General features: G+C 44.7%; 1 protein-coding gene across 1 annotated transcript in view; it reads left to right on the forward strand.

Moving 5' to 3' along the window:
* Positions 1 to 13,995, forward strand: part of srpk1a (SRSF protein kinase 1a) — a 22,390-nt gene that overhangs the window by 419 nt on the left and 7,976 nt on the right. The window contains exons 2-9 of the mRNA XM_037684890.1: positions 360 to 414; positions 6,180 to 6,304; positions 6,547 to 6,655; positions 6,815 to 6,902; positions 7,244 to 7,331; positions 7,754 to 7,860; positions 8,658 to 8,823; positions 8,906 to 8,931. Of these exons, the coding sequence (XP_037540818.1) occupies positions 360 to 414; positions 6,180 to 6,304; positions 6,547 to 6,655; positions 6,815 to 6,902; positions 7,244 to 7,331; positions 7,754 to 7,860; positions 8,658 to 8,823; positions 8,906 to 8,931 (764 nt within the window). The remainder of the gene's footprint in view (positions 1 to 359; positions 415 to 6,179; positions 6,305 to 6,546; positions 6,656 to 6,814; positions 6,903 to 7,243; positions 7,332 to 7,753; positions 7,861 to 8,657; positions 8,824 to 8,905; positions 8,932 to 13,995) is intronic.

Genomic DNA, 13,995 nt, shown 5'->3' on the forward strand with positions numbered 1-13,995 from the left:
ATATATATATATATATATATATATATATATATATATATATATATATAATGGTAATAGATAGCTTCATGCCATACTGTTGTAGAGGAGCGGTTGCCAATAAGAAGGTGTGTAGCTTAGTGATGTTAACGGGGCTCAGACAAGGGGAGACGTAATACAGGTGCCTCAAATACAATTTAACTGCTGGTAACCACAGAAACGACACATTTCACCTCAAAATGCTCTGATTTACTGTCTGTGAAATTAATTATAAATAGGTTTAAGTCTTAAGATTCATGCTTATTGTTGTCATGAGTGTCAGCTGTAAAATACAAATAAAATCTCAACAATAGCAACATAATTTGCCTCCGGGTTCTTTTCAGTTCTGGCACTCCAGGCCAGGAAGAAGAGGGTGAAGGCGAAAAAGACCAACAAAAAGTGAGTTTTTATATCCATTTCAGACTCTTGGTTCAGTGTTGTGCAGAATGGACTCTGTTTGCTTGTGTGTCAGCTGTGTTGAGTTAAAGGGTGTTGGTTCCTTAAGTTTTAATGTTTGTTGGTTGCAAGTGAAGTTGACAAGGGCCTTAACACCGCATGCTTGTACTGTGTGTGTGCACGATCTAAAGATGAACATTTCATAAGACAAACCTATCTAAGAGCCAATCTTACTGGAGTTTGATCTTGGGTGGGCTTCCATAGCCTTCCATAGTTGTTTTTAAATGCGATTGTTTTGGTAAAATATGTGTAAGGTTTCTGCACTGACAGTGCATTGTTCTGTTCCTAATTAGTTAATGCCCTACTATAATTTGAAAATATTGCAGTATTGTGTTGAGTCTTTCAAAACTGAAAATAAGCAACTGAAACATCTATCACTAGAACTGATTGTTTTGGTGTATCTAATAATCTACTAATCATGGCTGCACCACTAACATCCTCCGGAGTGTTGTGTAACAGCCTGTGCTATATTTAAATCTAGAGAATGAAGTAGCCCACATCGGCTCACTGAAGCATGATGTTTCAAGGAAAAATGCACTCCTAGAAATACTGACACTCTGACCATGGCTCAAACTGCCACATCCTTATGGCATTCTAATAATGAGTCAAAATAAATATGTTTAATGAGCTGAGCATGTATAGAGGAGCACTTGGACTTCCAGTTACATGAAGTACACAATGTTATGACATTTTAGCACAATTTAGGAAATTATTTGATAGTGACCTCAACTTTCTTGGTTTCCACTGAAAATTTTTATCAGTTGAAAATATTTACCTTTTTAATAAATGCTGTTACCTATTGACAGGTCAGGTAGTATGTGTGGTTACAATGAGCGAATGCATGCAAACATGAAAATACATAGTGTATCATTTATTTCTTCTAGGATTTCTATGAAAATATGTGCATTCTTCATACGTGCACTAACAAATGGCTTTGGGGGCAGTTTGCGCCATTCATAGTTAAAGTTCAAGTCAATTTTATTGTTTTCATCACATGTCATACATGATGTGGAATGCAATTATGTACACAGGTTCCCAGTTACACCCAATAATAGCAAAAATATAAAGTGTAAAAAGAAACCGTATATAATGATCTAAGATATACGGTAAATGAATGCCAAATGGCACACCAAAAGATACAAGATGTACACAAACAGTACAGCGTAACAACAATAGCCCGAACATGAATCCATGGTGAGCAGATGGGTATGAATGACTACAGCAGCATGAGATCAGCAGCATGGATTATCAACAGCACATATAAGTTACATTTCACCAATTAAAGTGGAATTACAGTGATTATTAGATTTTTTTTTTTATTTTTTACAGTGATTTTCCTGATTAGATATTCATGAGTCTTAACAGCTTCAGGGTCGAAGCTGTTCACTTAATGCTCCTCAACCTCCTTCCTGAGGGGAGTGGAGCAAAAAGTGTGTGTGCTGGGTGAGTGGGGTCCTTCATGATGGAGGTGTCCCTCTTCCTGCATCTGGAGGTGTATATGTCTGTTATAGTGGGGAGGCTGACTCCAACAGTCTTCTGTGCAGCCTTCACCACGCTCTGCAAAGCTTTTCTTTCTGCAGCTGTGCAGCCTCCATGCCACACGTTGATGCTGGAGCACAGGATGCTCTCCACTGCACACCTGTAGAAGGAGGTGAGGACAGCTTCACAGACCAGCTCGCCTCAGCTGCCTGAAGAAGTAGAGTCTCTGATGAGCTTTCTTGATCAGGCTGGTAGTGTGGTTGCCCCAGGTGAGATTGTCATTCAGGTGCACAACCAAGTACTTGTAGCTGGAGACCACTTCCACTACATATGTTCTGGGTGTGGGTGTAGGTATATCTGCTCTATCTGAAATCCACGACCATCTTCTTGTCTTCTTCACATTGATGTGAAGATTGTTCTTCCTGCACCAGCTCTCCAGGTGTTCCACCTCCTGCCTGTAGCCGGACTCATCGTTGTTTGTGATGCATCCAAGTACTGGGAGGGAGGTCATCTTCTAATTGGAGAGTAGTGAGTTCAGTCACTCAGCACCTGCAGCATGCCTAAGTGTCCTTAGGCAAGCCACAGAACCCCCCACTGCTTCCCGATAAGCTTATTGGTGCATGAGAGATATAAAAGCACTCTTTATAGTGTGCACAATGCATAGAATGAGTGTGAGTTAAGAGTGATTGAGAAAGTGTTTTGCAGAACCTGTTGGTTAAAAAAGGTGTGTGTGAATTATCTTCCACCCATAGCTTTTGAGCTTGTGTAAATGCTTACTTACACCTGCAAATTTTGAAAGAACATTTTGCTAACTTGTATTGTATTTACTGGTAATACAGTTCAGGATATTTGTGCATTGATTACAAACTTCTGTTTTTTAAGTAGAAGAAAAGATTCTAAGACTGCGGTACTGAAAAGGAAAATAACATGAAACTTTGTGTTTGGCCAGTCTGAGCTCAACAGTCTGTCTTTTGTCTGTTCAAAATGTTTTTGTTATCTCTCTCTTGTAATTTTTCTTCCCCTCTGAATCAGCTTGGAGGTGGACAACTTCATCACAGCTGAGACATTGTGTGTCCTTTTAGGATAGAAATAAAAAAGCAAAACTTGTGATTCCTTTCATAAATTTAAACAGTACTGAACTTTATTTCCCCTGAAGCATGTTGACCCCCCCTCCCCCACACACAAGCACCCTCCTAACTTTCATCATTCTAGTTGCTCTCGGCTAACTCTGTTATTGTAAAGATGAAATATTCCTGCAATTCTACTGTGGTTCATGATAATAGTTTTATCATTTTTAAATTATTAACATTTTTAACCATATACACACACAATATGTTGTATAATTTATCTAATAGTGAGACAGCGGTGTTAACGATATATATATATATATATATATCTATATCTATATCTATCTCCTTACAGTCTGTGCTAATAAGATCTTGCAACTCTGCTGAAATCATTAGTGTCTCACAGGTTCGGACTCACTGATCAATTTGCCACATTGCCAGTGTGTGTACAGTTTGTTATCCGCTGTCTAAAATGTCCTACTGCCTGGTTTTCTGAATATTAACCTAGTTGTTTTCTACATTATTTAAACTAAAATGAGAAATTCCTTTGCTTAAAACTGTTTAAGCTGTGGTGTGTAATCTGATTAAATTGCTTTTTTTTTTTTATTTGATTTTGTTCAACTAATCCCATCCTCTGCTGTTATGCTTAACAGCATAGCTGTTCTGCTGGTTAGATTTATTTTTCTTAGCAAAAAGAAATGATGATGAAAACTGGAACTGCAAGGATTTTGTGTTTAGTTTTGAATAACTGAGTTTTTCTCACACACATTCAGCAAGATATGATAAACTTTTGTTCTAAAATCAGCAACATTTTTACTCTAAGGGTAAATTCTGATGATTAAGATGCCAATATGGTTACTTTAATTGCTGAATATTCGCAAAAATTAATAATAACAGTTATAATTACATCTTTTTCTTTTTTATTTACTGGTGTTTATTTTTTTTACTGCTGGTACGTTTGACAGCAACTAAATAGTTGTGTGTTATTGTCAATTGACTAATAATGAAAATATGACAGTACTGTGCTTTAAGGACTTGAACGTTGTTTTAATTGATGGACTTAGCATTACCACAATAAATACATCCTTGCATAAGTGTTTTCTCTGAGGGGAATTAATCACAAGCACTGTTGTAGTCTGCATGACTAAATGAAGCCTTAAGCAACATCAACTCATATTTGATTGCTGTTGATTTAACATATTGAAGGATCTGTAAGTATTTATGTTAATGAAAGGACTAATAATTTGTTTGAAGCTGAGTTGCATATTTATTTATTTCAATGATGAATCACTGAATCACTGAATGGACCTTAACTGCCAAACCTGTTTCTGGAGGGCAGTCGGGGAGGCAGCTGCTGCGATCATTATTACCATCAAGCTGCTGACGAGACCTGCTAACAAGACCTGCTAACGCTGCTAACAAGACCACACCGCTACCGAACCACACCGTTAACAGTACCATGGTGCCAACGGGACCATGTTGCTAAGAGAAACCTCACTGTCATCAGAACCACTCTGCCAATAGGACAATGCTGCTGCAGATTTATTTCTTTTTCACTTTTGGCGCCTTGTTTTTCTGTATTTTTGTTGCATGCTTTGAGTAAATCCCAGTTTGTTAGTTTTGGGGTCGGCTCCAAGCCTGACTCCGCTCGCATTAGCGTGCAAATTACAGTAGTCCCTCGCTACTTCGCGGTTCGTTTTTTTGCGGACTCGCTCTATTGCAGTCTTTCAAAATAAGATTGGACATGACACAAAATTGGCTGATTGATGGATGAGCCGCACGATTGGCATGGATTTTTTAAATTTAAAATAAATAGTTTAAAATTATTTAGCACCTGCTGCACCTTTGTGCAGCCCACACTGCAGGATACGCTTCCTCCTGCAGCTGATCAGCTGTTCTCCGTGCAGAGAGAAGAAGTGGGCGTTGCCAAGAACGCTTGCAGGTGGCTGAGGGACTACTGTATGTGGCACTGAGTTAAAGGCTGTCTTTGTTTGCGTCATTTCTGATCAGCCTTGGCTTTTGCTCTTTATATGGAGGAAAAAATGTCCTGGTGAACAAAGATAAACGTCTAGTTTTGGTGAAACCGACTGCTAAAGATTATGTGCGTCTGTGTTTTGACCCATTCTTTTGTCATTTGTTTGTCACACTTTGATGAGAAGGTGTGACTGCTCTTACCTTCTGACCTTCCTAATGTACAGTTCTTCATTTTGGTTTTTGTTTCAAGTTATGCATTTAATGTTGGTTTCAGCAAATAGTTATATTCTAAGGGCCAGCCAATGTTTTTTCATAGTTCGTTTACTTTTTATTTAAAAAAAAAATCATTTTTAAATATCACAGTTTTGTTGCTAAATATAAAGAATATTCTCATAATGTTGACTTTTATCTGCAAGTCAAATCAGTTTAATGTTCTTCTAAAGTTTAACTTGTTAAAATAAATCATAGTTCTAAATCAGTCAAACCATCACGGATCTTTCCATCCTTTGCTTATGACACTTATAGCAGCGATTCTGAAACTCCGTTTATTTCCAGGAAACATAATTCAAATGAACCTGTGACTGGTTCAGAGATCTGGTTTCTGGCCTGTAGAGCTTCCCTTTATTAATAATGCCAAGTGCTGCTGCTTCTTTAAGGATTACATTGGTTTCTTCTTGTGCTGAGTTTGATTTTCAAGATTTAGTTTTTTATGCGATTGGATCAGTTTGTAAATGTGTGTGGCTAACTTTGCACCATTTAATCAATGTGTTGTTGTATATAATGCATCTTGACTTTAACTTATTGGTTTATTTTTAGAACAGTGACTTGTAACACAAAACTATTTTATTACTGTAATGCATTTTGCGCTATCTAAATTGTCTTAAACTTTGTAATTATTAATTTGGCTTCTGATACAATTTTGTGAAATTTCTTAAATGGTACCATGTGTTAAAGTAAAAATGCTGCAGTAGCTCAGTGGTCGGTTTTGCAGTCTCCTAGTCCTGAGGCTGCGGGGTTGAGCTCAGGTTGAGTCAGGAATCAAGCAGAAAACAATTTCCACAGCTTTCATCAGTTTGCTCGCTGCAACCCAAAATCGACAAAAAGGGTTTAATAAATAAAACTGGACCTGTAAAGTTTATTATCTAAAGGACTCTGTTCTAAGTGATGCCTGTCTTGTTTGCCCACCAGACAACCAGCAAATGTTCGCGCTCGACCACAGCCTCAACAAGAAACCTCACCTCAGGAACCCGATGAACCTGAGATTCTCGGCTCTGACGATGAGGAGCAGGAGGATCCCAATGACTACTGCAAAGGTGAGTCTTTCTGTCACATGCACAGTGGGATGAATTTACTCTGAATAACCAGCCTGAACAATGTAATGGAAATATTGCATTATTTTCCTGGGGACAGTTACGACAGTTTATCTCATTTGGAGAAGTTGAGGTGTAAAGATTCTGACATAACATTTTATTTGTAAAAAAAAAGTTTCACTAGTTACTGTGTAACAAACAAAACCAGTCTCTGTCTAAAGGGTGTGCATGTTCTTGTCTTCTAGGTGGATACCACCACGTTAAAGTAGGAGACCTTTACAACGGGAAATACCATGTGATCCGTAAACTGGGCTGGGGACACTTTTCAACCGTGTGGCTCGCCTGGGACATACAGTACGAAAAACAATTTGAGAACATATTTTAACTGTGCTCTTTCCTTCTCTAGGACCTTTATTGCACAAACCGTATGATCGCAGCTTGCACATTTACTGTTGTGATATGATCTTGAATGTTGCTTCCTGTTGGCAAACATGACATGCTTTGTTGTTGCAGAGCTAAGAGGTTTGTTGCAATGAAAGTGGTGAAGAGTGCAGAACACTACACAGAGACAGCAGTTGATGAGATAAAACTGTTGAAATCTGTAAGTAGTTATCTTTTACATAGATCTTAAGATATAATTGATGAAGTATAACATCTAATCAACAAACGTACCGGTGGCATTAGTTAAATTGATTTCTAAAGAATGGAGTCCCACAAAACAGCATCCCAAATCCTGGATCTGTATGATAATTTAATTTTAATATCAGCCTTATTGAACTTTTGAAAAGTAAAACTTTAAAGTGTGTAAATAAGCAAATACACACACTGTGTTACAGTTTGCATGAATTTAAATGTTTGCTAAATTAGTTCTGGTGCAATGTCCCATAAGGAAATATAAATTCTGGTAGTTTTGATTTCTTAACGACTTTTCTTCATGTTCAGGTAAGAAACTCAGACCCAAACGATCCCAACCGGGAGATGGTGGTTCAGCTGCTAGACGACTTCAAGATCTCTGGTGTCAACGGAACTCGTATCCTTCACGGCTAAATATCAACAAAACCTTTGTCATTTTATTTTTCTTGCTTGAGATTTGAACTTAAATCATCTCCCAAACGAACAACGAAATGTTTGATTCCAAAAAATGACAGAAAAGAGTAGCTTATCTTTTCTATTGTTGAGAGTTGCTATAAAGGTAAAAATCAGGTGATCAGTGTAGTAAATGGAAACTTGTGTGGCCTAAACAGACCTCAGCCTATTGCAACACTCTGACTGACTAAGATCCCATGAATAATAGGGATAGCTGCAGCTGTAATATGAGAGTCCTTCTCTTCAGTATAACTAATACTCCACCTCCATGTAGCTGAATGACCTGTCTCCTAAATTGTTTTCTCAGTTGTGTTTTCAATTTAATTTTATTGAAAGTGCATTATGGACTTAACTACTGATCTTCAGACGTCTGCATGGTGTTTGAGGTGTTGGGGCATCACTTATTAAAATGGATAATAAAGTCCAATTACCAAGGGCTGCCGCTGCCCTGTGTGAAGAGCATCATTAGACAGGTAACTCAAGCCCCTTGGTCTCACCTTTTTTAAAGCCGATGACTCAGTTGTTACAATTGTGAGAGCTACGTAGCCTCCAGGCTGTGTGAAGGCTGGAAACCAGTCAGGGCAGAACAGGCTGATATAATCGAACACATAAACTGTAAGGCAATCTTGTCACGCAGACTGACTGTAACAAAGTGTTTTCAAGGAAGCAGTGTTAGGCTGATTAGAACAAGTAACTCACCCAGTCACTTTAAAGTGAAAGACTATATATCCTGTTAAAAATGTGTTATGCTTATATAGACTTGCTGACTATTGATTAATAGCATAGCTTATTATATTTGTTTACACTGCTTTGACTTGTGTCCCTTCAGACACATTCATCAGCTTTTTATTTCATAATAAATCGTGTGTAAATACAAAATAAGAAACGGAAGGTTTGAATTAAGTGAGCTCAGTTTGCTTTGAATTGTCAATCCTAACTTGCAACGAGGATCTTTTGTCTCCTTGTAGTGAGAGTAATTACACAAACATTGATATATGCCTATATTTTTAATTGTTGCACATTTTTCTTTGTGTCGCTGCACCCGCTTCTCTTATTGTAAGGTTCTTTGTTTTATCTTGCTTCAGCTGCATCAATAGGAATGCTGCAACAAATATAGGTTAAAACTCATCTGTACTTAGACATTCAAAAAGACTATCTTTGTAATGACGGGCTGCATCAGCATTATGTGAATGTTTTAAAACATTTTTTTTTTTTTTTTTTAATGTTCTTAAAACTGACTACTTACTTTTTTCGTTTATTTGTTTTTGAGGTTCTCCAAGGCCTGGACTACCTGCACACAAAGTGTGAGATCATCCACACAGATATTAAACCAGAAAACATCCTGATGAGCGTTGATGAGCCTTACGTTCGAAAACTTGCAGCTGAGGCCACCGAGTGGCAGCGGGCTGGGGCGCCGCCTCCTTCTGGTTCAGCAAGTATGACTGCGACACACACACACAAATCCCATGTAAATACCTATTGTGAAAAGTTTTTCCTCATTTATTGTTCCTTTTGCAGTAAGCACAGCACCAGCTCCAAAACAGGTTTGTTTTTTCATCTATTGCACAAGTGTCTGACATTTACTTTTAAAACGAAAGTTACGTATGTAACTACGGTTCTATGAATCCCGGATGACCGTCAGAGGGCGGTGCTGAAAGCACTGAATGTTCCCTTCGCGCATGCGCTGATTCGAGTAATAATACCAACGGAGTCACAGGTGTGACACGGATGACCAATCAGAGGCTATATAGCCCGACGTCATCCGCTGCTGTGCTCCTACAGAATCTTCTCGCGGAACGCAAGGATTCTGAGTGACGGAGAAGCTCTGGCGGTCATCCGGGATTCATAGAACCGTAGTTACATACGTAACTTTCGTTCTATTTCATCCCTCCTGACCGCCAGAGGGCGGTGCTGAAAGCACTGAATGACTAATACCAACAATGTCACAAGGAATCCTAAACACCTACCTCACTGAGGAGGCCCAGAGGACCCTTGTAGAAGAACCTGGCCCAGGGGATGAGGGGTGGCCACGTTAACTCTATAAAATCTGGTGAACGTGCTTGGGGAAGCCCATGATGCAGCAGCACATATTGCTTCCAGCGGAACCCCTCTCAGGGCAGCCCAGGAAGCGGAGACGCTCCTGGTAGAGTGAGCCTTCAAGCCGACCGGCAGGGGGCCGGGCCCTGCAGCATAGGCATGGCAGATGACGTCCACGATCCAGTGGGAGAGGCGCTGTTTGGAAAGAGGACAGCCTAACCTAGGGCCTCCAAAACACACAAACAGCTGGTCTGAATGTCTTATCACGGCAGTAGCTGCAACGTATGCCTCCAGTGCCCTCACCGGGCACAATAATGCAGACCCCTCACCAGGCGCAGGCTGAAAACGTGCCAGCCTCAACGGTTGGTTGGAGTGAGAGTGAGATAACACCTTTGGTACGAATGCAATGTTTGGCCACAAGGTAACACACGAGCCCTCAGGGCCCCACCTGCGACATGAGGGGCTGATTGAGAGAGCATGTAGCTCGCTGACCCTCTTTGCTGAGGTAATAGCCAACAAAAAAGCCGTCTTACATGAAAGCCACTTGAGGTCCGCCTGCGACAGAGGCTCGAAAGGAGGACGGCACAGAGCTTCGAGAACCAAGGGAAGGTCCCAACCTGGTGCTCGTGGAGCTGTCGGCGGGTGTGACCTACGGGCACCACGCAGAAAAAGAGAGACTAGATTATGGCTCCCTACCGTACAGCCATCAATGCCAGCGTGATTAGATGATATTGCTGCTACATAAACTTTAAGCGTCGAAGGACAGCGACCCTTACCAAGTAGAGACTGGAGAAACTCCAGAATGGTGGGTATTGTACAGGAGACTGGATCCTTGTTGTGATCAGAACACCATTGGGAAAACAGGCGCCACCTGTTTTCGTACTGCTGACAAGTAGAGGGTGCCCTGGCGCCCAGGATAGTGCGTCTGACGGGGCTCGAAACTCTAGTCAGCTGCTGTCCTAGCCTTGCAGTGGCCACACCCACAGCCGAAGACGTTGAGGATTGGGGTGCCATATCAGTCCCCCCAACTGAGACAGCAAGTCCCTTCTGGTTGGAAGACACCATGGGACGCCCTGACATAGACTTCGTAGCAGTGGGAACCATGGTCGTGCTGGCCAATACGGAGCCACCAGCAGCATCCTGTGGCCCTCCTTGAGGACTCTCTGAAGGGTTGGCCAAATTAGAGAAAGGGGTGGAAAGGCATATAGAAGGACCCTTGGCCAAGGATGAGCCAATGCGTCCTGGCCTAGCGCACCCGACGCCCCCGTAAGAGAGTACCATAGGGGACACTGAGTCGACTCTTCCGTCGCAAACAGGTCTATGTCTGCCTGTCCAAAACGGTCCCAGATCATCAGCACTATGTCGCTGTGGAGGGACCACTCTCCCGGAGGGGACTGTTGGCGGGAGAGAAAATCTGCGACCTGATTGTGTCGCCCTGGCAAGTACGCTGCCCGCAGGGTGGACAGGCGAGGAGAGGCCCATTCCAGGAGCTCTCTGGACACTCAGAAGTTGTGCTGACCTGGTGCCCCCCTGATGGTTGATGTGGTAGACAACAGAGGTGTTGTCTGACCGAACAAGTACATGCCTCCCTTCCAGGTGAGGCAGGAAGTGCCTGAGTGCCAAGTGCACTGCACGCAGCTCCAGCACATTTATATGCTTGGAATGGTCTCTTTGACCCCAGCGGCCCTGAACCGCTCTGCGTTGCCATACAGCCCCCCATCCCATGGAGCTGGCATCTGTCGTGATCACTTCCCTGCGACACAATACCACTCCCATGGGGACACCCCTGGACAAATAATCTCCGGCCCTCCATGGAGTCAAGGCATGAAGACATGACCACGTCACTGCGAGCTTGCGATGCCTGTGCAGCCTGGCATCCAGGCGAAAGCTGTTGAGCCACCTCTGCAAGGGGCGAAGTGACAGCAGGCCTAAGGGCACCACCCGAGTGACTGATGTCAGCTTGCCGAGTAGTTGCAGGAAGGCAACATAGGGGAGCTGCCTGCCCAGCCTGAACCGATTGACCAGCTGGAGTATGCCGGCCACCCTTTGAGCGGATGGGCGAGCTCTCATGGAAGATGAATCCAGAACCACCCCAAGAAAGGTGGTCGTCTGGGAAGGGATCAGGCAGCTCTTCTCCAGGTTGACATTGAGGCCCAACTGGGACATATGAGCGAGCAGGCGGTTTGTGTCGTGAAAGGCACAGGCCTGAGACGGGGCGCAGAGAATCCAATCGTCTAAGTACGGCAGAATCTTCACTCCGCAGGCCTGCAGAGGAGAGAGGGCTGCCTTCACGCACCGAGTGAACACCCTTGGGGAGAGAGAGAGCCCGAATGGGAGTACCCGGAACTGCCAGTGGTGACCCCGATAGGCAAACCTGAGAAAGCGGCGATGTTCTGCCGCAATAGGCACATGAAAATATGCATCCTTCAGGTCTACAGACGTGAACCGTTCTTCCCTCATGACAGCTTAAAGGACTTCTGCTGTTGTGAGCATGTGGAAGGGCAGCTCCTTTAGGTACTGGTTGAGTCCCCTCAGGTCTAAAATGGGACGAAACCCGCCCGTCCTCTTTTGCACAAGGAAGTAAGTCGAGTAATAGCCCCTGGGTTGTTGCAGAGGGTCCACTGCCTCTATTGCGCCCTTGGCCAGGAGGGCGGAAAGTTCCTAGTCTAGTGCTTGAGCTTTCACCGGGTCGGCAATTACAGTCATCTTGACCCGGCATGAGATACGAGGCCGCCGTCGGAACTGTAGCCAGTAACCATGGGTCAGAGTAGCAACCACCCATGGGTCCACGGCGTGAGCAACCCAATAGCTGAGCTGCTGGTGGGAGAAATATCCGACGGTCGGCCTGATGGCATCACCGTCTCCCTCCACGGCCCCGGGCGGCAGCCAGAGTCCCTGATCCGAGCCTGCCCAGCTGGTCGGTGGACCAACCCACAAAAGCTCCTGCTGGGCCTTTGCTGAACCGCATGAGGGTAAGGCCCACCCGGCCGGTTATGACCTCCAGGCGGCGGCTGCATGCTGGAGCCAGCCGACAGGCGCCTTGGATGCCGAGGAGGTGGAGGGGGCATTGGCCTGCTAAGGCTCGAAAATTGCTGCCTTCTCTGTCGTGCCTGGACAGTCCGTTCCAGTGCTTCCAAGGCAGCCGAACCGAACAACTCCCCCGGCACCACTGGGACATTACGGAGGGCTCTACGGCATGGCTCAGTCAATGCTGACTGCGCCAACCAGACCTGTCGGCGAGCTTGGACCAAGGAGGACATCACACGCCCAAGCTCCCTCGTCATTAGTGCAAAGGCCTGAAGCGCTGCATCGTTAAAGCCCATTGCTGCTGTCGCACCACTAGTCCCCTGAAGGGACGCGGAGAGGGCAAGCATTAGGTGTGCCAAGGAATTACCTAGGCGGCCAGCACGCGCTCCGGCGGCATAGGCTCTGCAGAGGAATTAATCTGTGACATGACACTGAGCTCGTGGGTACCGAACATGACTGCGCAGAGCTTCTTCTGGTGACACGATGAGAGAGGCAACAGCAGGTTCTATCGCTGGCATGCGATCCAAGCCTGCTGCAGCCGGCTCATGCATAGCCGCCAACACCCTGCCATCTGCAGAGAGGCGCGCAAAGGCTTTGGGGTCCCGCCAGCAACCATGCAACTCCCTCAGGAACTCCTCTGATTGAGGGACAGAAAAGGAAGGAGGGGTCAGTCCGCGCCTGAAGAAGGCACTTCCAGGGGTGGACGCCTTTGGTTGCGGGACGTCCAGCTGCAGTTGTCTCAGGGCCATACGCATGACGTCCTGCATCGAGCCGTCACCCGACCCACTAACTGCACTCCGAGAAGAAGAGAGTGAAGCTGTCTCTGAGACTCGAGATGAACGCCCGTCCTCCTCACCTAAAAAGTGAGAGGCAGAGGCAGCCAAGGATAGCACATCTTCCTCCACAGCCAGTTCAGGCATGGGTGGGGAGGAGAGTCCAGTTGCTGCCACTGGTTCAGTTCCCAGTTGGCGTACCTGAAAAAGGGACTTCATCTCCGCTAATTCAGCGGAGAGCTGCTCCACCCTTGCGGAGAGGCCCCTATCAGACCTGGCTCGCTTCTTCCCAGGAGGGGCCACAGAGACTGCGGCCTCAGTCCGGCACTCCGAGCGCCTAGGTGGAGCCTCCTGCCCAGAAGGCCGGAGGTCATTGCCGAGTTTGGGGCGAAACTGGGCCAGCCGGGCCACCCTCACAACATGCGACATGAAGCTGCAATTCATGCAGGGGTTCTCTGACAGGGCATCCACCAGATGGTCATGTCCAAGGCAGGCAGGACACAGATCGTGACCGTCATCTGTCTGGAGCATGGCTCCACAGACTGTACAGCAGTGAGAGCCGTCCATGCTCCTTACCCAGCTATGCCCAATATATTCAGAGAGGCTAGCACCACTAGCTCAGCTGGTAAAAGACGACAATTGGGAGAGGGGGCACGAACGCTCGCCTTCACCAATCAAAACAAGGCCAAACTCAGAGAGGCTAGCACCGCTAGATCAGCTGGTAAGAGGACAATTGGGAGAGGGGGTGAGAACACTCGCCTTCACCAATTA

Source organism: Nematolebias whitei, chromosome 11 (genome assembly GCF_014905685.2).
Source record: "Nematolebias whitei isolate Nwh7 chromosome 11, NemWhi1, whole genome shotgun sequence".
Taxonomy (NCBI): domain Eukaryota; kingdom Metazoa; phylum Chordata; class Actinopteri; order Cyprinodontiformes; family Rivulidae; genus Nematolebias; species Nematolebias whitei.